The 26721-nt window shown below is 37.5% G+C and overlaps 5 protein-coding genes and 1 non-coding gene across 6 annotated transcripts; 5 read left to right on the top strand and 1 right to left on the bottom strand.

Moving 5' to 3' along the window:
* The first annotated feature begins 1793 nt into the window (after positions 1-1793).
* On the top strand, positions 1794-2558 carry LOC111792123 (40S ribosomal protein S16). Its single transcript, XM_023673458.1, has one exon. The coding sequence runs from the start codon at positions 1871-1873 to the stop codon at positions 2303-2305; it is 435 nt and encodes a 144-aa protein (XP_023529226.1). The 5' UTR covers positions 1794-1870; the 3' UTR covers positions 2306-2558.
* A 5249-nt stretch (positions 2559-7807) lies between these two features.
* LOC111792249 (ABSCISIC ACID-INSENSITIVE 5-like protein 6) lies at positions 7808-11274 on the top strand. The gene is made up of 5 exons (XM_023673605.1): positions 7808-7934; positions 8517-9640; positions 10693-10764; positions 10856-10885; positions 10960-11274. The coding sequence occupies exons 2-5, from the start codon at positions 8618-8620 to the stop codon at positions 11032-11034; spliced, it is 1200 nt and encodes a 399-aa protein (XP_023529373.1). The 5' UTR covers positions 7808-7934; positions 8517-8617; the 3' UTR covers positions 11035-11274.
* Positions 11275-11486: 212 nt separating this feature from the next.
* LOC111792248 (protein DJ-1 homolog C) lies at positions 11487-15775 on the bottom strand. The gene is made up of 8 exons (XM_023673604.1): positions 15454-15775; positions 15086-15286; positions 13657-13806; positions 13383-13562; positions 13045-13122; positions 12700-12900; positions 12202-12339; positions 11487-12127 (listed from the first exon to the last, which is right to left on the bottom strand). Exons 1-8 carry the CDS (start codon positions 15685-15687, stop codon positions 11915-11917), a joined length of 1395 nt encoding a protein of 464 aa, XP_023529372.1. The 5' UTR covers positions 15688-15775; the 3' UTR covers positions 11487-11914.
* A 78-nt stretch (positions 15776-15853) lies between these two features.
* On the top strand, positions 15854-22055 carry LOC111792247 (methylcrotonoyl-CoA carboxylase beta chain, mitochondrial). Its single transcript, XM_023673603.1, has 10 exons — positions 15854-16171; positions 16257-16376; positions 16507-16941; positions 17076-17166; positions 17453-17694; positions 17787-17951; positions 18934-19008; positions 19928-20059; positions 21566-21622; positions 21707-22055. The coding sequence occupies exons 1-10, from the start codon at positions 15956-15958 to the stop codon at positions 21908-21910; spliced, it is 1737 nt and encodes a 578-aa protein (XP_023529371.1). The 5' UTR covers positions 15854-15955; the 3' UTR covers positions 21911-22055.
* A 309-nt stretch (positions 22056-22364) lies between these two features.
* On the top strand, positions 22365-22437 carry TRNAR-UCU. Its single transcript has one exon. It is a non-coding gene; the product is annotated as a tRNA-Arg (tRNA).
* Positions 22438-23966: 1529 nt separating this feature from the next.
* LOC111793969 (thioredoxin M3, chloroplastic-like) lies at positions 23967-26721 on the top strand. Its single transcript, XM_023676062.1, has 2 exons — positions 23967-24273; positions 25969-26721. Exons 1-2 carry the CDS (start codon positions 24096-24098, stop codon positions 26286-26288), a joined length of 498 nt encoding a protein of 165 aa, XP_023531830.1. The 5' UTR covers positions 23967-24095; the 3' UTR covers positions 26289-26721.

Below are 26721 nucleotides of genomic sequence, written 5' to 3'. Positions count from 1 at the left end.
ATAGTTAGCAGATATTGTCTTCTTAGGCTTTCCCTTTTTGGTTTTAATATCTGCTAGCGGTGGATCTGGATCGTTACAAATGGTATCAGAGCTAGACAGCAGACGATATGCCAGCCTTCTCGCTGTTCCCCGAAGGGGGTAGACACGAGGCGTTGTGCCAGTAAGGACGCTGGCCCCAAAGATGGTGGATTTGGGGGCGGTTCCAGGTCGATTGGAGGAAGGAAAGAGTGTCAACGAGGACACTGGGCCCTGAAAGGGGGTGGATTGTGATGTCCCACATTGGTTGGGAGGAGAACAAACCACCCTTTATAAGGGTGTGGAAACCTTCCCTTAGCAGAAGCGTTTTAAAGCCTTGAGAGAAAGTATGAAAGGGAAAGCTCAAAGAAAACAATATCGACTAACGGTGGATTGGGATCGTTACATTGCATTTCATTATGAAAATTTCTTTTCAGTTTTGTATTTCAATTGTTGAACATGTTTAGCAAAACTCCGAATCTTTTGGATGATTGACTGCTGCGTTTATTTCTCTTTCCATACTTCGGGGCTTTTGTTCAAGATTTTTAAAACGTGTCTGTTTGGGAGAGGTTTTTAAAACGACGTGGGATCTCACAATCCACCCCTTTTGGGCCAGTATCCTTGCTGACACTCATTCCTTTCCGTAAACTATGTGGGACCTCCAATCCACCCACATTCGAAGCCCAACATCCTTGCTAACATTCCGCCTTGTGTCTACCCTCCTTCGAGGTTCAACCTCCTCACTGGCATATCACCTGGTGTCTGGCTCTGATATCATTTGTATCAGCCCAAGCTCACCGCTAGAAGATATTATCCTTTTTGGGCTTTTCCTTTCCGGCTTCCCCTCAAAGATTTTAAAGTTTCCACACTCTTATAAAAAAATAGTTTGTTTCCCTCTCCAACATATGTGAGATCTCACATATTGGATTTATAGTATATAAATAGAACTTATACGGGAAGAAATTGTTTAAGATAGCATATCCTCTTCGTTCGTGTCCTCAATTTCATTCTATTCTAGTGAGACTCGACTTTCAGTTTGGGAGCATATACTTGAACTCCTTCGAAATAGAAAGTACATTTCGATAACAGTTGTTGATATTTCATCTTTACCTTCTTACTCTTCTATTAAGCCAATTTGCAAACTAGCAAGACTTGATTTGGATGAAGAAAATAGAGTAAATATGTCTAGATATTTCTTTATCTTCAATAATTGGACTACAAGGTGGCTCATCTTTGGAGTCAATCTTGCTTTAACTTATATCATCAAGACGATGGATTTGAGGTTGAATTGAATTTTGAGGACTAGATTCAAGCTAGTGCCAAGAATAATTAGTTGCTCCAGCCTAGGCCAACCATGTGAGTAGTTTTACTATTGGCTTGGATGAATGGTTTGGAGCATGAAGAACGCGTGTCCGGTGACCTTGACACGTGTCGTGTTTAGTGATTGACACGTGTCACGAATTAAAGCAAATAAAAAACTAAACCAATGAATTTTTTGGGTTAATAAAACATGGAAGTTTCTTTAAAAATGGGCTGAGGTGGACAAATCATTGGATGAGGAGACTATGAGGCTGGTGGTTTTGGACCGTTGATATATCGGGCCCAGCAATCAAAAGTTCGGCCCAATATATTACTATTAGAGTTTGAGCCCAATTTTAAAACCAAGCCCACTAGAGCAAGAGCAAAACGGTGCGTTTTCGGCCCAATAGTGTAGCGTCCCAAAGCCCTAATCTGTCTTCCCATATAAATAGTTCGCTTCGATTTTTCTTTGCCTACTCTCAGGACTCTCTCTCTCAGAGCTCTAGGGTTTCTCTAGCAGGAGGCGAACCAGGTAAAGTACCAGAACTCGGATAAAATGGCTGCTTCGATCGAGTCGGTTCAGTGTTTCGGCCGTAAAAAGACGGCGGTGGCAGTGACCTACTGCAAGCGCGGTAGGGGTTTGATTAAGATCAATGGCTGCCCAATCGAACTTGTCGAGCCGGAGATCCTGCGTTTCAAGGCTTACGAGCCAATCCTCCTCCTTGGACGACACAGGTTCTCGGGAGTCGACATGCGTATCAGAGTGAAGGGTGGAGGTCACACTTCGCAGATTTATGCCATTCGTCAGAGTATCGCTAAGGCTTTGGTCGCGTTCTATCAGAAATACGTGGACGAGCAGAGCAAGAAGGAAATCAAGGACATCCTTGTCAGGTACGACAGGACTTTGCTCGTCGCTGATCCTCGACGCTGTGAGCCCAAGAAGTTTGGTGGTCGTGGAGCTCGTGCGAGGTTCCAGAAATCTTACCGTTGAATCAAATATGCATTTTGGAAAAGGCTTCGTTGTGGTGGTTTTTTTGTTTCGGTTCTTTTTTATGCCTTTGAATTTACATGAGTTTTTTGTGTTGCAACTCTTTATCTGTTTTGTGATAAAATTAGATGTTTTATCGTAATTGTTTTTTTACTCTTTTTCTATAATATTATTGGGTATCAGAATGCTCTTAGTTAATTGGAAACATGGATTAGAAAAGCTGTCTGAATGAATGGCATTACTCTTCTTTCGAAGTTCTGTCACTCTGTTAGTTCGTGGGCTCAGCTGTTGGTTTTGATTGGAAAACACCTTCTGGTTGTTTCGCTTTATGATGCGTTTTTGTTCCATTTCACCACTTGGGCCATCTTCTTTTTCTTGAAATTGCTTGTGATTTATGTTTATTGATTATTCAACCCTTATTCCTGACATCGTTGAATCATGAGTGATCCCTTTTTATGTGAAATTTGGCTATCATTTCCACCTCTCTGGGCTAGGATTGATTTTGATAATTGTTAAAACTTGGCAGCAACTAAGTTATGCTCAGTTTTTATATTATGAGACATTTAGACATCTCTTTCTGCCATGTTGTAGCTAAATAATCATGTAGTATTTGTTCTTGTTTGGATAACCTGCTTGCTAGTAATATATTAGTCAGTAGGCAAACACTGAATAGAATTAGTTTGAAGATGGTTCACACTGCATAAGCACTGAATACATTTTCTATTTAGCTTTGTGCTTGGATGAAGAAGAGTGTGGTATGCTAAGTTATCCGGTTGGCAGTCCATGACAATAGACTGAAGACCTGTTTTTAGTTTATCAGTAACGTTTTTAGGATCAAGGAAAGAAGATTCAATTGAATGAAATCTAGTCTACTTATTTAGATCTATATACATATGATTATGTCTTATTTTATTCCTAGAACTTTTATGGTCTTCTATTTTTGTCTTTGTACTCTGAAATGCTGCTTTTGAACTTGTGTAATTCTGCCTTGCACTTCCACCTATTTTCTCTGGATAACGGGTAATGTTGAATTTGGTTTTTTGGGTTGGGTTGAATCATTGGAAAATTGAAAATTTTGGATCGATTGTGGATTGAATTTGGGTTAAGAAATAGAGGGGGAAGTTAGTAGACAGATCTCGAGTGACTGAACTCGGAATTCATACCCATTTCATTTCGGTTCAAACCTTCTCATCCTGACGGGAATCGCTGCCCTATTGATTCTACTTAATTACCTTGTTTAGGGTTTAGGGTTTATGAATCAACTATCCACTTGTATTCTTCCACATTTGAATGATTGATTTGTATCGGTCCTAATATGTGTCATCACCATGTGTTCAAGTTCCTCTCTAGATCTTAATTCTCTGGTTCATAATTTTTGTTTTAAATCCTTCTCTTGAATGTCTCTGATCTTTCAAGAGGGTTTCTGTGTGGTTTTTTTTTTTGGAGGGTTTGATGGAGAACTTCACAATTGAGAGAGATTGATTTATTTGCTTGAAAAAAAAAAAAAAAAAAGAAAAGGAAATCAAAGAATATCCCAATGATTAAAGAGATGGGTAAACGAAGGAGTCTAAAAAATGAGGATGAGAAAATGATATCCATGTTGCCATTAATATAAGCTTTGATTAAGCCTACAAGGTGTGCGCCCACCACAACAAGCAATGATTAGAGCTCACCACGTGTGAGACTAATGAAAGTAACACGGCCTAACTTGATTCGTCAACTAAAAGGGCACTAGTGGAAAATTTTGCCATCGTTCTCGTAAGATTAGATAGTTGTTACTATCTACACTAACACGATGGATTCACTTTCCTTTTCGGTGGTTCAATCATAAAAACTTTATAGTTAAACGTGTTTTACATAAAGTAATTCTATATTGGTTGACATCCTAAGAATTTTTCTGAGAATCTATATTGGTTGACATCCTAAGAATTTTTCTGAGAATCCTCACTCTTCAGAAAGAAGAAAGAATGGATAATGTGATGTTAAGAATGAGAAATAGAAATAGAATTGGGATCGAAAGTATGATCTTCATTCATGTTTACCACGTTTAAATAGGATACAAACTATCAACTAATACCTAAAAATAGAAAAAAATATATATCTAACTAAATCTGGTAAATAAATAAAATATACTATAAATCTAACCATAAATTGAAGAATATTAAGATATAATATCTAGGATATATTCCATAAATAATATATCTCAACGTGTGAACATGAATTTGAATTCTGAGATCTTGATCTGAATCTTGAATATTTTTAAAAAGTTATAAACATTACCATTGAAATTTTGAAACAATATCGTTTTTTCAAACTTTAAGTAGATAAGCATTCAAGTCACCACCATTTTGCATTATATCACCCTCAAATTAAAATTATTTATTTATTTTTAATTTTGGATAACAAAAATAGCTAATATTGATATGATTTATTTTAAAATTAAAAAAAAATGATTATTTCATGGAGTATTTATTTTTATTTAAAAAAAAAATCATTTTCAATTCAATATAGGCAACACATGTGTCATCATATTAGAGTGATTTTGAAAAATACAATCCAATTTAAAAGGATGGAGGACACTAATAGAAAATTGACAAAACCACGTATAATACAGGTTGGATCACGTCTATATTAGATATGTTTTCTTTTGACTTGTTTTTTTGCATCAACAGTTGATGTTGTCTGTCGAGGTTGAGAGTATTCGACCAAGAAACTTTCTCATCAACGTTGAGGATGAGTGAAGGTGACGGATCTGCATCATGCCTTTGACGAAGATAATTTTGATGAAGAACAGAAGGACAAGGGAAAATATTATTTCTCAAGTAATAGTGAATTTGCTATTAGAAAAAACCCACATTGGTCTCAGCCTCGAGAGAGCCGACCTAAGGAATTAGAATGTGATGCGTATTTCAAGAGAGCGTCATATTGGTTCAATCAAGAAAAACAAGTAGCAAACCTTGATTCTCGGTTGGAGTAAGTGAATTCTTCATCTAACACCATTTTGACTGTGAAACTCCCACTAAAGTTCTAATAGAATATCTAGACACATATCGATCATGGATGAAACTCGGTGGAGTACATTATGCAATAAAATGTAGGGTTTTATCTTTTATCTCGATTGGTGCAACAACATATTGATTATGAAAGATTAAAATAAATCTCGAAGAGACTCATTAAGAATATATTACTCGTTTTAGTAGTGAGATTTTACAAGCAAATGACTACAATGATGGTACAACTTTGGTGGTTGTTGCCGATTAACTCAAACATTGAAGATCTATATAACCTCTAGAAAAGAAATTGATCATACGTGAAATTTATTACCAGGGAATCAAGAACACATGTACCGAAGAATTCAGGTGATTCAAATTGGTCTCGTAATAGAGGAAGAGCCAATGATAAATTAAACCAATAATCCAAAAAGAAAGAGAAGGATTAATCGAGGTCACCTCATCTTGGTCAGCAAACTAACGGATTTAAGAACAACTCCAACGATGATCCCACGAGAACAGATTTTAAGGAAGTTGCATCACGACATCTTCAATGAAAGTAACTAAATCCTCGTCCTTTTTTTTTTTTTCTCCTCGTTCTCATTTTGCTTTAACAAAAATTACTTAACCAAAAGAAGATGATCTATTTCAAGTGATGAAGCAAATTAATGACAATGCATTTGGGAAGACCGTCCAAATAGATGAAGAGAAGGGCCCGTTGGAAGTGTTAGCCACAACAATTCCAAAATTGAGAAAGAGTTTTGATCGAGCTAAGGTCAGATTTACTTTGATTTCAAAGCAACAACGACCATTGAATGGTGTGAAAATACTATGAACCAGCCAAAAGTCATACAGAAGGTTGGGAAGACATCATATAGGATCCAATTACTTCCGTAGATGTGAACTAGCCCTATTGTTCATGTCAATAACTTGAAACATTACTATCCCGACCAAGAAGACACTTGACACAACGAGGTGGTACAACTTCATGTCACGAAGAAGAATTTCATCACGAAAAAAGTAGGAGAGACTTTAACCGAGAAGGTGTGAAGAGTCGACGAATCGAGAAGTGGATTTTCAAGAGTTCCTATGAGATTGAAAGAGACTCCACAATGTTGAGATCCGCTGGAAGAACGTCAAGAGATCGAAAGTTAGCCTCGTCGAATATCATCGAGTTTGTGAAGAGTTATTTGACAAAGACATCAACCAATCAAGTGGGGGAGGATGTCACGGTCATACTTATCCAAAACATATTGTCTGTGGCCGTGTGTCGAATGTCCTAGTCATACTTGTCCAAGACGTGTTGTGGTCGTATGTTTGTTCAAACCCATTTTACTTGCTTTCATGTATAATTAGGTCTTTTCTCTCCCAATCATGTCAATAAGGGGGTGTACGACCGTTCACCAAAATCATGTCTACACTCACTAGGACTAAAATATCCCAAAATGTACTATAGGCCGACTAGTTCTCAATTATACCTACTTGGGTTATATGCTATCAATGATGTGATTGTTACTTATTCGCTTTTAGCCTATAACATTGTTTTCTTTCAAAACAATTTCAATACATTTCCTCGCTCATGTAGTATGAAACATTTTTTTGTCAAATGTGACTCGAGACTTGATTTTCACACGATTGACTTGTTCGCTAGGTTCAAACAAGTCTTGCACCATCGTTATGCGACTGTGACATCCTGCCTTCTTTTCTTTGCGAGCACGTGTCAACTTACTCTTGGCCAAGAGGCTTGAAAGTCAAGCTCGACCCAATTTGAGTCGATTTGAACGTATGAAGCTCATATAAAGTCGTTCATATTAACTAATTAATTAATCCAACATAAAATTTTTATTTAACCATTTTGTGATAAGTTATCCTAAAAAGGTTAAAAAGGTAAAATTCTTAAAGATAATATCTATTCATGAAGAACATGATTCTCCATCCAATCAACACTTTTCCCTTTTTCTTTATTATTATTTTTCACTCCTAATTTACTTTAATGAAAATTAACAACCGTTAAAAAAATTATTTTAAAAAGATTATTTATTCACATTAATTTTGGATTATAAATATATTTTGTTAAATCTTAATATTTATTTTTTTAAAAAAAAATTGAAGAGTAAAAATGTCAAATTTAGAACCAAATGTTCATAATTATCCAAATTCATTTTATTTTTACAAAAATAATAATAATAATAATAATAATAATAATAATAAAAAGAAGAGAGAACCAAAACAGTTTCTTAGTCTAAACGTCATGTCGTATATGGCAATTTGGCAACTTCTGATTGGGCAAAAGCAGCAAATAATGTCGTTTATTTACGATCGTGTCCTCCATGTCGGAAAGCTAAATTTCAACGGTCCAGATTCCTCCACTTTGATGCTCTGCCTTGGCTCTGCTGTCACACTCAGCTTTCACACCTTCAACCATTGGTCCACGTTGCGAAATCTAGATGGATCGGTTTGCTTATTAATTTTATATTTTCACCCATAAAAACTAAAAAATTAATAAAGTCCAAATCTTTATTAAAAAAAAAGAAAAAAACCCAGAAAAGTAAGCTCGCAATTCTTCCATATAACCTCAGATCTCTGCTAGAGACACTTGTCGCCTCCACCTGCATAACACACACAAGGGTCTCTCAGTTCAGGTCAGCCTATTTTCCCGAAAATATCCAACCATTTTTCAACAGGAAAAAGGGAAAAGAAAATCCCATTTTATTCAACTCCCAGTTCTTCGTTTTTGTGTGTTCTTTTGTCACTGATCCAAAATGGCGACTAGGTTTTTCGTCTTTTTGTTCTTTGATCGAAATGGGGTTCTGTTTTTTTTTTTTTGTGGGTTTTTGGAGTTATAATGGGTCTGTGAATTTGGATGATTTTGTGTGCTGTAGGGCTGTTTTTTAAGGATTTGTTCTGAATTTACTTTGAATTTTTGATTGATTTTGTTTTGGGGTTTGATTTGAACTTGTTTGATCTTTTCTGATGCTTAGATTTGTAGAGAAATAGGATAGTTTCTTGATATTCACTGGCTGTTTTGGGTATATTGAGGTTGGAATGGATGATCCTAATGTTATGGATTTAGTATCAATCGCTTTACGAATTGGTATCGAAGTGTTTAACTATAAATGGTGCTTGTTCTTGATATGGTATGAGTTTGTAGTATCAGCTTCTTATTGCTTTACTAAGCCTTCTGCAAAACTTGTTGAAGTTGAATCTTGTTTTCATTCATTCAGTTCTAAGAGAACTAAGACAGGTCGAGCTAAAAAGGTAACAATTCGACCAGGAAGACGGCTGTTCTAGGAAGTTTTCGTGTCGACGCAGATCGAGCTGTGAAATGAATTTCAGGAACTTTGAGGATATGCCACCAGGAGAAGGCACGGTGGCTAAGACACAAGGAAATTTCACATTGGCTAGACAGTCTTCTATATACTCTTTAACTTTTGATGAGATTCAGAACACATGGAGTGGACTCGGAAAGGAGGTCGGTTCGATGAATATGGATGAACTTCTGAAGAACATTTGGACTGCTGAAGAGTCTCAAGCAATGACATCTGGTGGTGGTGGTGTTGCTGCTGCTGGTGGTGGTGGTGGAGGTGGAAGCGCAATTGGTGGGAACTTGCAGAGGCAAGGATCGTTGACTTTACCCCGAACGATTAGTCAAAAGACGGTCGATGAAGTTTGGAAAGGCTTGAGTAAAGAGAACGTTAGTGTTGAAGATGGCAGTGGAATCGAGGCAATGCCTCGGCGAGAACCGACGTTAGGGGAGGTGACTTTGGAGGAGTTTTTGGTTAGAGCAGGAGTGGTAAGAGAAGAACCATTAAACTGTGGATTTTATAACCAAAATGCTGGTTTGGCTGTTGGGATGCTCATGGAAAATCAGATGTCTGAGAACAAAAACATGGTTTCTGTTCATAATCAAAATGCTGTTCTTTTAGGGACAGGAGTGGTAAGGCCTTCTCAGCAGCAGCAGCAGCAGCAGCCACTTTTCCCCAAACCAGCTACTGTGACCTTTGCTTCTTCAATGAATTCAGTGAACAATCCCCAGCTTACTAATAACATGGTTTTGTCTTCCAAGCCTCCTTTACATGAAGCTTTGATTCAGGGCAGCGGGGTCGGTGCGATTGGTTTAGGCTCGAGAGGGGTAACGGTTGCTTCAAGATCTCCTACGAGTACAATATCATCTGATGTGATTACAAAAAACAGCATAAGGACATCTTCATATTCGCCAGTTCCAATTCCGTATTCGTTTGGCCGGGGACGACGAAGCAATGGAGCTCTGGAGAAAGTTGTCGAGAGGAGGCAACGACGAATGATAAAGAACCGAGAGTCGGCTGCGAGATCACGAGCTCGTAAACAGGTAGATACATTACTGGTCATTATAGTACTGATACAATTTTTAACCATAGAATGTTGTTTCCTATTTGCTTTGGTTTTTCAAAGTAACATTAAGGTAGTGAGGCACTCAAAAAGCTTCTAGTCCAATGAAACTCCATAACTTTTTATTGATATGATCTCTTTGATATCTTCCATCTTCAATGCTATGAAAAGATTTTTGTGGGGTAGTGCTACGAGTACAATAGACTTGGAGAGGGGAATGAGTGGGGAATGAGTGCCAGTGAGGATGCTGGGCCTCGAAGGTGGGTGGATTGTGAGGTCCCACATCGGTTGAAGAGGGGAACGAAGCATTCTTTATAAGGGTGTGGAAAAGGGGAATCGAAGCATATAACTTTGCAGCTCGTGAGATCCCATATCGGTTTGAGAGGGGAACGAAACATTCTTTATAAGAGTGTGGAAACCTCTCCTTACTAGACGCGTTTTAAAACCTTGAGGGGAGCCCAGAAGGGAAAGCCTAAAGAGGACAATATCTACTAGCGGTGGGTTTAGATTGTTACAAATGGTATCGGAGTTAGACACCGAACGGTGAGCCAGCGAGGATGTTGAGCCTGATGTGTCAGTGCGAACGTTGAGTTCCAAAGGGGGGTGGTTATCGGGTAGTGTGCCAGTGAGGACACTGGACCCCAAAGGAGGGGTGGATTGTGAGATCCCACATCGATTGGAGAGGTGAACGAATGCCAGCGAGGATACTGGACCTCAAAGGGGGTGGATTATGAGGTTTATATTGGTTGAAGAGGGGAACAAAACATTATTTATGAGTATGAAAACCTTGAGGGGAAGCCGAAAGGGAAAGCCCAAAGATGACAATATAGGCTAGCGATAGGCAATTGCTATGGACTGTTACCTAATAAATGTATTATCAAGCAATGGTCTAAAAGCATTCTTTGATCCGGCCAACATGTCTAGCTAATCACATAAATTTTTTTGAAACTCGAACTGTTCTAAGTGGCTAAAGTATCTTACAAATATTGAGCAAGTTTTAGATTGTTCATGTTTAATACCTTGATATCTCAGGCCTACACCATGGAGCTTGAAGCAGAAATTGCAAAACTCAAAGAAGTGAACCAAGAGTTGCAGAACACACAGGTACAATACATATAAGAACACGACTTTATTTGGTACATTTGGCTTAAGCAATGGTCTTGACCTCCATTTTTTGGCATCTTATTGTCTGCAGAGAGAGATAATGGAAACCCAGAAAGATAAGGTACATGTTTCGCCCTATTCAGTTATGTTTCAACACACAAGCTTTCATTTTAACAACAACCCTTCGCTTGACAGGTTCTGGAGAAGATGAAATGTCAGTGGGGTGACAAAAAACTCTGCTTAAGAAGAACATTGACAGGCCCTTGGTAGAGGTACCAAGATGAACAGCCAAATTTAGTCCTAGTTTCTGTAACAAATACAAAACCAGTGTGAACAAGCTTAGATTGTGTGTTTCTGATATGATTTCAAGCTTATAGGTAGGTTCGTAGCTGTAAATAACAAAGTTCGAGGTATCGATACGTAGATAACATATATCAAAAAGCAGAGATGAGCTCTATTATGTATAAATGAACTTATAGTATTCTAATGGTTGTATGCTTGGACTTTCTACCTCTTCGATCGTTTCCCTTGAGTATCCAACTATCATAATCCAACTATCAGGTCACTAACACAACTAACTCGAAATTTTGGGTTGGTCTAAAAAAAGGTTCAACCCAACCCGTACACACTCGCTACAACATAATTATTGGGTAATTCAAGATGGGTGGAAACCCTGGTAGATTCCTAGAATAATGTGCAGATGCAACTTCAAAGAAAAAAAATGAGAGAAATTTTGTGTTCATGCTTTCATAATGAAACTTTGTCACAATTCACTTAGAGCGAATATGTCCCATCTTCTCAGACAAAGCAGCTGTGTGAATCAGCTCCAAACCGAATTACCTGCAGTTGTAGATATACAGATTTACACAAAAGACTCGGTTAACGTAGTCATATTTTGACGTTTATACCTTCTCCCAGCCAACACGTTATCAACCTGCACGATGCTCGCAGCTCACAATTACAGTGATCACTGACTATTTTTCAAAGGCAGTCTCGAGGCAATAAGACGGTTGAATATGATCCTCTCTTGGATAGTTTCCTTGATTCAATAGCAAGAGTGGAGGTGAAGGTAGTGTTGACTGTATGAACACTATCCGTTACTCGAAGGTCGGAAGATCGCTTGCCATTATAAGGACTTAGGACAGGTACATCATCCAGCTCTAGGATATTCAAAAACCAGACCTTCTGCTACACTTCTCGCTCTCGCATGGCCAAAAAGCTTGCTTACAATAGCCAATGCAAAATCTATTACATTGTAAAAACCCTTGCTCGTTATCAGTTTACCATCAATAATTACTTTTGCAGCATTTACTTCATGGGTCGACTCGGTTTCCAGAGATGGATGAGCAATTGCTCTTTTGTCCTGTTTGGCAATAGAAATATTTGAGCTTTGCAATCATGTAGGAGCAGAAGGATGGTATAGGGCTTCCATATTACCTTCAGTAGACCCTGTTTAAACAGGACTGCAGGTGAAGAGCAGACTGCACCGTATATCCTTTTGGCGGAGTCTTGTTCTTTGAGCATTCTCTTAAGGATCCGGGATTTGCTAAACCGCTCATCTGCTGCAGCTCCCCCCTGAAATTGTATGGCAGGAATTGTGATGTTGAGTCGAAAGGAAAGAATATCTAGAAACATGAAGGACAAACAGCTACAAGATTACGAAAACTTATTAAATCGACAACGAAGCAAGAAACTTCTGTTGCCGATGGACAGATTACGGTAGCAAGGCATTCATAAAGTTGCAACATCAATAAATTATATTAAGAAAACGAGACGAATTTACTAATTATGTGAAGAGAACACAACAATGGTTATGAGAATACAGCAAACAGGCAAACAGTTCCAATGACCAGACAACACTTCGTGAAGCAACAAGCTGTCTGGAATTGAGTAATCAAAGTCAACCAAGTTTTTCAGAAATTTCAATGGCATTACCGGAAGAATAATTAGATCATATATTGATTCTGCAGCTTCTTTAATCAACTTGTCAGCAACTACTTTTGTTCCCGTCGAAGCTAAAATCTGACGTGACTTTTCAACTGAAGCAATCACGACATCCACCTTAGCCCGTCGCAAAATATCAGCAATGGTTACTAATTCAATCCCTTGAGAGCCATTTGCAATTGGGATAAGAACCTGCGCAAGAAAACAAAGAATATTTAAGGTTGCAAAATCTATGCACATAATATTCTCTTATGTGATTCAAGCAAATTGGAGCATTGATTTCGGAGTAACTTAGTTTCAAAACTTACAAATCAAACACAGTTTAGGGCAACTTACACGAGGAGTATGATCAACAGACCAGTCAACTTTGTTGAATTCTTCCTTTCGAGGGCAATCATTCTCAGAATCCATTAGCTGAAATACAATCATAAGAAAGCGAACTCAAGCAATTTAGTTACAGAACGTGCGAGTTTGATAATTTCTGAAAGGAAGGTTTCATGTGAAGGAGAATAATAGCATTGGAAAAAAAAACGTCCAGGTAAATTGAATGCTCAGCGCGACTATGAAGATTACAAGTGAAATAATAAGTAACCAAATGGGATTGTTCGAGTTTCACAACGACAGACAAAAATAACCAAGAAAATATTATATAGAAGATCAACAATAAACCTCACCAGAGATTCTCCAAGCTCCTTAGCAACTGATTCTCCATAGAGCTGCTCAACTAAAGCTAAAGAAAATCCGAAAGTAGTTCCAGGGCCACGGCTCGTTGTGAGTTCTCCCGACACATGAATATTTGATTTAACAGCCCAAAATTGTGGGAGCTTGTCATTGAATGCAGGGTGACATGTTGTCTTGAATAACAAACTACACCATAATTAGCAAGCCTGCATAAAGTCATAGTTTCCAATGAACTAGATGAAATCAAATTTGACTCCACTGAGCTACCTGTTTTCTTCTTATAAGTCCCCAAGGCAGAAGGGTGACTGCTGGTGCAGCACATATCGCTCCATACAGTCTCTTTTCTTCAGCCTGTCTGCTGGTAATTTTCCGCAGTATTTCACAATCTCTTAATCTTACAGAGCCAGGCATCCCTCCCTAACAATGAACACATAATTACCATAATCATGTCATTTACAGCACTGAGTTGCTTAAGGTGGCAAATGAAAATCAAAACTCAAGTCCAAAAATTGTTACAGACCGAGATGTAGCTAAGTTATGCCAGTGCTATTAAGAAATATATCACTGTCATGCCCCACAAAACCACTGAAGAATATGTTTCAGAAAGAAAAACTTTCAAGAGGGTGCAAATCCTGGTTTTACCTATGAGTTCTCATATACTTATTTCATGTTGGTTCATAAACTTTCAATTGTTCTTTGTAATAACTTTTAGGGGTAGAGAGATTCAAATATTTGGCCTTTTGGTTGATGGTACTTGTCAATTACCATGCACATTTTGGCTTCAATAGTTCTATTTTATAACCTCATCTTTTCAAATAATTAGTTTTAGTTGCTAAACCTGAATAGAAAACTATTTTGGTCTTAGCCAGTGTAATAGTCCAAACCCACCACTAGCAGATATTATCTTTTTTGGGCTTTCCCTACGGGCTTCCCCTCAAGGTTTTAAAACGTGCCTACTAGGGAGAGGTTTTCACACCCTTAGAAAGAATGTTTCGTTCCCCTCTCCAATCAAAGTGGGATCTCACAATATACCCCCTTTTGAGGCCAGCGTCCTTGCTGGCACTCGTTCCCCTTTCCAATCAATGTGGGATCCCTCAATCCACCCCCTTCGAGGCCCAACATCCTTGCTGGCACACCACCTTGCGTCCACCCCCCTTTGGGTCGATCTCCTCACTGGCACATCGCCCGGTGTCTGGCTCTGATACCATTTGTAACAACCCAAGCCTACTATTAGCAGATATTGTCCTTTTTGGGTTTTCCCTTCTGGGCTTCCCCTCAGGTTTTAAACACGTCTACTAGGGAGGTTTCCACACCCTTATAAAAAATGCATCATTCCCCTCTCCATCCGATGTGTGATCTCACAGCCAATTTATTCATCGTGTTGAAAAAAACACAAAACCTGTTTCTAATTTGATATTGAGCCTACTAATGTGTTGTACACATAATAACAATAATAAAAACGCTGACAAAAATGGTTTTGTTAGGTTTGAAAGTTCATGAATCCAATCGAAATAGACTAATATGAAAGTTTAATGACTAAAGTAAGATTTAAACCAATGTATTAATACGGCAGCTTTCCAGCCATTTTATGCTTCTAGCATCTGTTGTCTCACTTCTTAATTTTCCTCAAAGGATTCTCAATTACGAAGCAGTCTAGAACTTGGGGGCAATTCTACTTATAAGTGAAAGTACTTACAGGCAAAGCTACAAGGTCGAAAACTTCATTGGAACATGCACTGATTAAGGTATCAGCAACCAATTTCATACCCCCAGAAGCTTCGATTTCAAGCTCTGGTTCCACCGACGCCACAGTCACGGCGGCCCCTGCTAGACGCAAAACATCAACTATAATAACAGCTTCCATTTCCTCAGTTCCAAATCCGACAGGAACCAGAACCTGCCCACATACACATGAGGAGTTCAGTATTATTTTCCCTCTTCTAAACAGTCTTAAGAAGATCGATCATACAAGATTAGTTACTCGTTGATTCATCAAGAAATGGAAAACCCACAATGATTTTATAAGGTTAAGAAGAAATGCCAAAATGGATATCGTAGAAGGACCTTCTTGAGAGGCATAGATGGAGATGAACTCGCAGCCATCGTACCGGAACTCGATAGCGTTGAAGGAGAAGTCGGAGAGTGGGTTCTCGTGGCTGTCGCCGAGAGTTTCGTGGCAATTGTTTTCCGCTGTTCGGATGCCGTTAGAGTAAACGACGGAGATGAAACAGTGATGGTGGCAGGTACCGCCATGGGAGAGAGCTTGAGCAGAGCAGTTGGTATCGAGTAAGTCGCCATTGAAACACCACGCTCTCAATATCTCATCCCCTTCAAATCGTATCCAAAACCCCAATACCCTTAAAAATATTCTTTTTTGACTTTTTTATAGTAATTTTCAAATTCTAAGTTTAGTGATCATTAAAATGAGATCAAATTAAATACGGCAATTTTATTATTTTTATTTATTTGTTAAGAAAAAGAACGAATCGGATAGAACTTACAGGTAGGATGAGAGCGGGATAAAACGATCGGACTGATCTTTGATCGGAGCTAACTCGGAGAGAAGATGTTGAGAACATTTTCGAGAAGAGCAGCTTCTTCTTCATCCTTTTTCACCTCCAATTCATGGGTATCGATTTCCGGCCAGATTCTTCCTCCTCGGAGGAGGGAATTCTGCTTGGGCGTCCTTCCCGATGGCGTTGATCGGAGCTCCGACGCCTTCGCTCGAAACTCTGAGGCCATGGGTGGATTCATTACCGAGCTTCGGTCCCATATCAACAAGGTCTACCACTACTCCTTTGGAAATGGGTTGTGTGTGCTTTCTATTGGGATTTCGGTTGATCTTTGGGTGATTATGTGCCTTGCAGGTTCTAGCTGGGGGCGGGCCGAAAGCTGTGAAGAGAAATGAAAGTCGAAATAAACTACTTCCCAGAGAACGGATTGATCGCCTTCTTGATCCTGGCTCTTCCTTTCTTGAGCTTTCTCAGGTTTTTTGCTGCCAATCCAGTTAATTTCTCCGTTGTTTGTCACCAATTACCTTAGTATTTTCTTTCTTTGATGAACTTCTACGAACTGTTCTTAAAAGCATGCCTTCATTCAATTTAAAATATGGGGTAGCTTGCAGGCCATGAACTGTATGATGAGCCCTTGCCATCTGCTGGGATAATCACTGGGATAGGGCCTGTTCATGGACGACTTTGTATGTTTGTAGCCAATGACCCCACCGTTAAGGGGGGGACTTACTATCCCATCACAGTCAAGAAACATCTAAGGGCTCAGGAGATTGCTGCTAGATGCAATTTACCCTGCATTTATCTGGTTGATAGTGGAGGTGCTTTCCTTCCAAAGCAAGCCGAGGTGTTTCCTGATAGGGATAATTTTGGCAGAATATTCTATAACCAAGCTGTTATGTCTGCCGAAGGTCTTCCTCAAATAGCTCTTGTATTGGGTTCCTGCACGGCCGGGGGTGCTTATATTCCTGCCATGGCTGATGAGAGCGTGATGGTCAAAGGAAACGGAACTATATTTCTTGCAGGACCGCCATTGGTGAAGGTCAGTTTCTCTCATGGAGTGTTTCTATTAGCTTGCATTTATCTCTGTGAATGCTTGTTAAATTTAAAGGACATTGAACTATTGTGGTGGCTTTGTCTCTAATTCTATTTCTTCTGGATAAGATGTTAAAATAGGCTGCTACAGGTGAGGAAGTCTCTGCAGAGGACTTAGGGGGTGCTAGTGTACATTGCAAAACATCTGGAGTTTCTGACTATTTTGCGCAAGGTAATTTAGAACATTTGTGCTTTGAGCATCAAGTTCATAACTTTTAAAGTTATTATAGTTTCGTTTCTCGTTCCTCGTCAAGTTATACATTTCTTAATATGTATGTGCTGTTTACTAGAGTCGTAACAATATTGTATATCATATTGTATTACCTAAATGGACCCTTTCATGTGAAGTGGAATCATTTTTGTGCTTCCCACGCAAATTCATGTAAAAATTGGGTTAGATTAGAAAAAAAAGTGCACAAAAATCTCTCCTTGTTCATGTAATTTACAACTTTATGCAGATGAAATGCATGCTCTGGCTCTTGGGAGAAACATAGTTAAGAATCTACACATGGCTGGGAAAGAAGGTTTGATAAATGAACTGCAAAACGTAAACGAAGACTTCAAGGAGCCATTATACGATGTCAGGGAACTTCGGTCCATTGCCCCGACGGATCATAAACAGTCTTTTGATATTCGCTCTGTCATAGCTCGAATTGTTGATGGAAGTGAATTTGATGAGTTCAAAAAACTATATGGAACAGTGAGTGCATTCATAAAACTTAAATTGCTTACTTTTTACTTGTTCTTTCTTGATCTTTCTAAAGCTCATAATCTAAATTGTATGGATTGCAGACTCTTGTTACAGGCTTTGCCAGAATTTTTGGCCAGCCTGTAGGAATTATTGGAAATAATGGTATATTATTTAACGAATCTGCTTTAAAGGGGGCTCATTTCATCGAGCTATGCACACAGCGGAAAATTCCTTTGGTCTTTCTTCAGAACATCACTGGATTTATGGTATGTGACATCCGTTTACTTACCATGTTAGAATTCTCAGATGACTTGTTTTTAAGTTATGGCTAATATTCTATCGTTACAGTCTAGGATCATTCCTACTTAACACAAATATATTATCACATTAAACCTCCTTCCTATATATTCTGTTGGGCCTATAACCTCTAACAGTTTTTGCACAAAAGACAATTCAATCCTTACAATTAGCACCGCCTTAATGCCTTATTCTATTTGTGTGAGATCCCACGTCGGTTGGGGAGGAGAACGAAGCATTCTCTATAAGGGTGTAGAAACCTCTCCCTAGCAAACGCGTTTTAAACTCTTAAGGGGACACCCGAAAGGGAAAACCCAAAGAGGACAATATCTGCTAGCGATGGACTTGGGCTGTTACAAATTCTCACTCAACTTGCAGATTCTCCTTCTAGCATATGTAACATGGATAGAAGGCTTAAACTATCAGACATTTGCATACGCTTTTGTATGTATGTGCAGCATAGTGCCTCTTGATGGTGCACAAATCACACAAGTTTCTTTTGTAATTATAGCTTTCCCAAGATTATTAACAACTAGAAGGTCTTCCTTTAGTTGAGCTTTGGGGAAGGGTTATCTCTACCCTCTGTCCTTAGGTTGTTCTTTTGGCTTTATGTGAACATATCTCTATGTTTATTATCCAAGAAAAAGGTAGCTTAGGCGCCATTTTCATTTATTTAAAATTAGTACTGTTTTTTTCTCTCAGATCCCTGAATAAAGTCCAAATTATTTTTAAGTAGTTCTCTGTTAGCTCATCTTTGAAGTTTTGAGAATTGTTCATTTTGCCCATGTGTGTAAATAAATTAAACTATATGTTTGTCTTTTCTGGATAGAATGGTAAATTGTTCTTGTTATCGTTTTGTGTGGATTTACTTCTAGTTTCAATTGTATTTCTTATTAAAGAGAAGTTGTCGAGATTGGTGGAAGCTGGTAGGTGATGTTATTAGTTTGGCAGGTTGGCTCAAGATCTGAAGCAAATGGTATTGCAAAATCAGGGGCCAAAATGGTCATGGCAGTTTCTTGTGCAAAGGTCAGTCTCCAACCTTTTCTTATTATCAAAAATTATTTGAATGGTGCGACTGATATCTACACATCCATTATGCTAGAACCCCTGAAAATAGGCTACATATTTATGTGATGACCGGTGACTGGTACCTAGGAAGTGGTCTGAGATGAGGTTACTGTGTTCTTGCGATCTTGTTGGTATTTGATAGACCCGAAATGAATCAATAAGCTGAGAGTTAAATAAATCACTCATCTTGATGTCTCTCCGAGTTTCGACTACTAAGTAGCACATATGTTATTGAATAATGGAATAGATTTTTGTCAAGCTGAAAAAGCCCATTATTATTAGTAAGCTAGCGCATCAAAGTCGACGTTTCTCGCTTGTTAGTCCGACCTCCTCACTCGCGGCTGAGGAAAGACAAGTGTAAATTTGATGGTTATTCTTTTCATTATTCAATTGTTTGTGCTCTTGTAACTTTGTTTGATTGAATATATGGCCCCTTCAACTATCTAATTCTAGATATGCTATTTCTACTAGTAGGGGAGGCTTTTTATTGGTAATCTTCCTAATCACTAGATAGAGGTTGAAACAGATGCCTTTGTTGTCTTGCATATTACTGCACTACTACTAGATGTTCCCTGGCTGGAGATACTTGGTCTTGTCCAACTCTGTTATATTGGATATCTTATGGTCATGATTAAATACTGTTTTGTGTTTTAATTATAAACAATTTAGAACATTCGACCGTTGATGCTTGGACGTTAAAACTAGTGGTATCAAAATAATACTATGTCAGCTATATAACATTTCAGATAAATGTCTTTAGCTACTCATTTGGTTGAATTTTCCCTGTGATTTGGTACTAAAAAAGAAAGAACAAACTAGCTATTGAAATGGTTTCTCCCTGATATATCTTCTCACTAATTGAATTTGACGAAATTAGGTCCCTAAAGTTACTATCATCGTCGGTGGAAGCTTTGGTGCTGGAAATTATGCAATGTGTGGTCGTGCATACAGTCCCAACTTTTTGTTCTTATGGCCAAATGCGCGAATCTCTGTGATGGGTGGTGCTCAGGTAGATTTGTGCTGATATTTCCAATCTCTGCTCTATATTTCTCCTTTACTATGCTGGGAACCATAGCATATAAGAAGTTTCAATTTCTTTCTGGCATTTTTTTTCTCTAAATCTCAGCTTTCTGATTATGATATTCTTATAGATGTAAAGGGATAGATAAGGTTGTCAATGTGTGGTGCATTCCAGGGGGGTTTATCTCGTAAAATACTGTATGTCTCGTTATTATGTTTATAACATAAGATATGGCATTATGTATGCTAAGTAATCCCATATTAGTAGACAAAATTTCTCTTACTTGTGTATGAAAGTGAAAGATCTCACCTCGATTAGAGAAGGGAACGAGCGCCAACAAGAATGCTGGACTCCGAAGGGGAGTGGATTGTGTGATCCCACATCGGTTAGAGAGGGAAGTGAGTGCTAGCGAGGATGTTGGATCCCGAAAGGGGGTGGATTGTGAGATCCCACGTCGGTTGGAGAGGGGAACGAAGTATTCTTTATAAGGGTGTGGAAATTTCTCCCTAGCAGATGCGTTTTAAAATCTTGAAGGGAAGCCCGAAAGGAAAAGTCCAAAGAGGACAATATCTACTAGAGGTGGGCTTGGGCTGTTAAAAATGGTATTAGAGCCAGACATCGGGCGGTGTACTGGTGAAGACGCTGGGCCCCGAAGAGGGGTGGATTGTGAGATTCCACATCAATTGAAGAGAGGAACGAGTGCCAGCGAGGGCGATGGCCTCGAAGGGGGGTGGATTGTGAGATCCCAAATCGATTAGAGAGAAGAATGAGTGCCAGCGAGGACGTTAGGCTCCAAAGGGGGTGGATTGTGAGATTCCAGATCGATTAGAGAGAAGAATTAGTGCTAGCGAGGATGTTGGGTCCCGAAGGGGAGTGGATTGTGAGATCCCACATCTGTTGCAGAGGGGAACGAAGCATTCTTTATAAAGGGTGTGGAAACCTCTCCCTAGTAGACGCATTTTAAAAACCTTGAGGGGAAGCTTGAAAGAGAAAACCCAAAGAGGACAATATCGGTTAGCGGTGTGCTTGAGCTATTACAAATGGTATCAAAGCCAGACACCAGCTGGTGTGCCAGCGAGAACACTGAACCCCAAATGAGGGTGGATTGTGAGATCCCACATCGATTGGAGAGAGGAATGAGTGCCAGCGAGGACGCTCGGCCCCAAAGGGTGTGGAGAGAGGAACAAAGCATTATTTATAAGGGTATGGAAACCTCTTCCTAGCATATGCGTTTTAAAAACCTTGAGGGGGAAGCCCTCAAGGAAAAGTCTAAAGAGGACAATATTTGCTAGCGGTGGACATGGGTGGACATGGGCTGTTACCGAAAGTTTTATGTTGCACTACTAACTTTTACTTGTTCACTTGTTCCTTAATCATGTGTCTGTCTTATTATCTGTCTGGTTTGGAAGAGGTGTATTTTGTTAACAACCTTAGCATACTCATATTAAGACTTTCACTAATTTCTTGAGAAAATGTTACATTTGCAATATAAAGGCTGCTGGGGTTCTGAGTCAGATAGAAAAGAGCAATAAGAAGAAGCAAGGAATTCAGGTAATGCTTAGTTCAATCTGATGAACATGAGTACTCTTTCCTAAGATCACCAAGTTCTAGTTTCTATAACCTTTGTTTGGGCAGTGGGAGAAAGAAGAGGAGGAAAGATTCAAGGCAAAGGTAGTCGACGCATACGAGCGAGAAGGAAGTTCTTATTATTCCACAGCTCGGCTGTGGGACGATGGAATCATCGACCCAGCCGACACAAGAAAGGTTATCGGGCTGTGCATCTCGGCTTCCCAGAACCGTGCCCCCGAAGATACAAAGTTTGGTGTATTTAGAATGTAAAATTGCAGTATGCAACAGATATGTCTCTGTTATAGTAGCTGTTGTTAGCAACAAGGATGATTGCTGCTCATTTGTTTCAATGTGCTGTGAAACATTCAAAATAATCAAAGAATAAAAGCTCTTCTGCTATGGAAATTGGATGCTCCTTCCCATCTTCTTTCTACTATTACTCAATCTCGTATACTTGTTCATCGGCTCGTGATCGGATTTCATTAAATCAACGGTCTCTAAATTTTTAGGCAATTTTTAAATTATTTATTTGATCATTTAAAATTTTTAAATTTCATTCGATTAAAAAAAATCCATTAAATATTTTCAACCAAATGAAAAGCGTCGTTAAGATTAGGACGCATTTTAATTATTTAAATTATAATTTTGTACCTTTTAGAATAAAGAATCCGATCATGTTAAGGAACTAGATTATAAATAATTAATAGTAAATGTAAAAACAAAAGCGCCCATGGCCTAATGGATAAGGCGTCTGACTTCTAATCAGGCGATTGTGGGTTCGAGTCCCACTGGGCGTGCTTTGATTTTTTCATTTTTCATTTATTGTATTTTTATTTCTTTGTTTCATTTATTTTGAATTTCATTTCTTTTTTTATTTTATTTTATTTTTTGTTTCATTTATTATTTATTTTTTCATTTTATTCTTTGTTTATTTATTATTTTGTTTCATTTATTATTTTTTCATTTTATTCTTTGTTTATTTATTATTTTGTTTCATTTATTATTTATTTATTTATTGTTTCATTTCATTTTTTATTATTTTGTTTTTTTGTTTCATTTCATTTTAATAACTCTACTCTAAATAGATCTACTCACCTTTACTAAACTTAGTTAAATAATAATAATTAGAAATTAAATATTGTTTGAAATTTTTATTATTGTAGGGACTTAAAGATTTACTCCAAGCACAGAGATGAAGATGGACAAGAGATTCAAATTATAAGGACGGAATAGTATTTTAACCTTTTTTTAGACGAATATTTCACGAACATATTTAAATTTTAAACATATAGTACTTAGTCCTTTTATATAGTCAAATGTTCAAAATTTTAACACATATTTCCTTTTTTAGACTAATATATCTAAGCTTTAGGTGTTGGTAAAAATGCGAGAAAAAGTGTATATCTAGGTCCAAATAAAACAATAAAGATCTGGACCCGTTTAATAACCATTTGATTTTTTAAATTTAATTAAGAATTTTAATGACTTATCAAAAAAAAAAAAATCAAGTAGTTATCCAACCATGCCTAGATTTGTATTTTTTATTTAACAATCACTAGACAAAAAAAAAAAATATATATATATATATATATATCAAATAAAGTTTTAAGAAAACATATAAAAGTATTAAAACCCTTCAATTGATTAGATTAGTCGCATGGTTGTTAAGATAGGTCTAGCTATTGTCAAAGGTTCGTCTAGCAAAGATAGTGATGCTTACATTTTTAACTTCATCTAATTAGACCAACGTTCGAATAATCGTTAAAAAGATTCTCATCATTGACTTAATATTGGAATAATCTTTAAAAAAAAATATTCTTAATACAAAAGTAGAATTTATTTTTTTATCAATCTTAAATATTTACCATAGTCAGAAATTAGATGAATTTTTATGAATAGTTTGATGAAATTTGATGAATAGTGCTAAATATATGAACTATTAATATTAAACATTTATAAGTGAAAACGTATTGCTAATCTCGTTATAAATATTAAATATTTTTAATTATTTGAAATTGGATTATAACCCAATTTGTAGGTTGGTCGGGTTTTCAACTAAAAGTATATTTACACAACGAATTAATTTTTTATTTTTTAAAAATTTAAAATTGAGTCGAATTATCGTATCATATTAACATCCCTATGGAACCGTCCTTAAAATTTTGGTAAATTTTAATGTCCAAAAAAAAATAAAAAATGAAAAATAAAAATAAAAATATTATAATAACCACACAGTCGTAAGGGCACTCATCGCTTTCAGCGAACTTACGTATCAGAAAACGTAAATTAAAAAATTAATGAAAAAAATAAAAAAATAAAAAATAAAAAAGACGCGTCAAATCTCCACTTCCCTTCCGTCTCTCTTTCTGCGGCTCTGCCCACTGATTGTTTCTACTTCGCATGCCGTTTGATTTCCGATCTCCTTTGTTTCTCTGCTCCTCCTTCTCTCTCGTCCATGGCCTCCTCCTTGCCTTTCTCCGTTCCTCAAACCCTTCCCAATTGCATTTCCTCCCATTCTAACCTCAATTCACTTTGCTTTTTCTCGCCTCCTTCCAATCTGCGTCTCCATCGCCGGATTAGGGCTCGAAATGCTTCTCTCACCCTCAACGTTCAATGCGTCAGTCAACCTAAAGGTTTTTGGTTTTTCTCATTGTTTTCGCTTTACGTTTTGTGTTGTTTTGTTTGTATGCTGTACTCGCCCGTTTGGTACGTTTCTCTAATTTTCTGCTGAAATCAATGAGTTATTGTAGGTTTTACTACGTTCTAGATGTTGATCTCACTCTTTCTGTCTTTGTGTGCGGCGGATGAGATCTTGATTATTGTGATTTTCTTATTTTAGATTTAGTACAATAAATGTGATTGTTGATGAGGATTTAAATGACTGAGCTACAAGGAGATTGACTTTGATTACATATGAGATGGTTTTCAATTTAATCTCTGATTCCGATCATATGTTTTGCCTTTTCCTCTAATTATGCTTAGTTTACGGACAGTTAATGTTGGTAATGTTCGTATTATTTCGAGATCCAATCTTAAATTTGCGGTGTGAAGGAAAGCTGGAATTGTCGCAAATTCCTGAAATAAAAAGATTTCAAGATCTGTTCAATGAATTGCGCAACACGCGTACAAATCTTAGGAAAAATTTGATTGTCTCCTCTGTGTAGTGTTTCAATATCTAAACGTNTTTTTTTTTTTTTTTTTTTTTTTTTTTTTTTTTTTACTTGGTGTATTATGATGCGTATTATGATGCTTTTAACGAGAGCAATTCCGAAATTGCTACTTCATGGTAACTTTTTTTGGTAACTACGGGAAAGGAAGGGAGTAACTAATGCATTATTAGGGTTTTCAATCATGCCCTGCTTGAGGATTTGAATAGAAACAGCGCATGGATGAATATGTTTCATAGCTATCTGATGTCCATTTACTTGTGAAAACCCTACTTGTTTTGACATAGAACGAACTGCACTTAGATACAAGTTAATGTTTTTTTGTACCTGCTTAGTAAACTACACTTGCATATGATTTTTGTTGAGCTTGTCATGCATGATCACTCCTGTTATCAGCTTGAATTACTAGTTTTCAATGCAATGTTTAGAACTTTTTTTATCTGAGTTTGTTCTTCTTTTTCATAGTTACTGAAGACACTTAGCATTCCAAGTATAGAGAGTAAATCTTTGTTCTTTGTTCTGACAAAGTTAGAATGTCTTTTCTGACTCTCTGGACTACATCTTGATGAAACGGTAGTATGATTATTTTTGCTCAGTCTTCATTCATTGTGTTTCTTACTTTTATAAAGAATATATATAAATATAAGGTCTTGTTGTATGTTGCCCATCATTACACATAGACTTACCCAATTTGACATTTGTTTCTGAATGATGTTATCTGGTGATATTACTACTTCATCTCTTTTCTTGTTTCAAGTATGTATGCAGCATACTGGGTTATTTTTTTGTTTTTTTTTTTTTTAATTTTTACCTGTGGAATCAGTATCTTGTATGAATATACTATGATGATGGTCTTATGTTTTTGCATCATTGAAAGTCATCCTTTCTCCCTTGTTCAAGGGCTTCTTTATCCTATAAACTATTCTTTGTAATCCATTGGTCTCTAATAATGGTCGAACCTTACTGTATACTATGGAAATTGCTAGTTGATTAAGGGTGTTCACATATGGTATGATTAGTAGTTACTCTCTTGCAAGAACTTTAGCATTAATACTTTTGATGCTCATTTTTGTCCAGTTTTTAATTGATAAAATTGGTGTAACTATTTGGATTTCCATCTCAAGAATGCCTCTCTGAATAATCTTATATTGGCATACACAGCTGAGGTGGTTACTAAAGAGTCATGGAACAAAATGATTCTAGAGAGTGGAATCCCTGTCCTAGTTGAATTTTATGCTAGTTGGTGTGGACCATGTAGAATGGTGCATCGAGTCATCGATGAGCTAGCTGCTGATTATGAGGGGAAGCTCAAATGCTTTGTACTCAATACTGACAAAGATTTGCAAATAGCCGAAGACTATGAAATTAAGGCTGTTCCTGTGGTTATGTTGTTCAAGAATGGGGAGAAGTGTGAAAGTGTCATTGGTACCATGCCAAAAGATTTCTATATTGCTGCCATCGAAAGGGTCCTCAAGCAGTAGGATGGATGCATGGAAATCAAATGGGACATCTTTTGCAAGGTTGACCTGACCCCCTTGATTGTTCGAGCTGGTCGGATATTTTGTCGTAAAGCTTTACACTAGGCTACTAGTTCTTGAGCTGTATATAAGAATATACTTCACTGTTAAGTTTCTTACTGTAGTTAATCGCATAGCCCTCATTAACCTATGATGATGGCTACATGGCAAATCCACACTTCACTGTTATGGTCTTTAGGTGAAACTACTTGGGAGTTCTGAGCCATTTTCTTACTTAAAAATTGCTTGCATTTTTCGGTTTTTCTTTATTATTTCGATAACATTGGTGACGGAGGATTAAAATCTCTAACCTTTTGGTCGGGTATTTGTAGTTTCACTTTTCTGATGATACGTTGGATACCATCATTTGATTAAATAGGACTGAAGCATTTTGAAA

This window comes from Cucurbita pepo, chromosome LG04, assembly GCF_002806865.2.
Source record: "Cucurbita pepo subsp. pepo cultivar mu-cu-16 chromosome LG04, ASM280686v2, whole genome shotgun sequence".
Lineage (NCBI taxonomy): Eukaryota > Viridiplantae > Streptophyta > Magnoliopsida > Cucurbitales > Cucurbitaceae > Cucurbita > Cucurbita pepo.
This window is presented reverse-complemented; position numbering and strand designations above follow the sequence as displayed.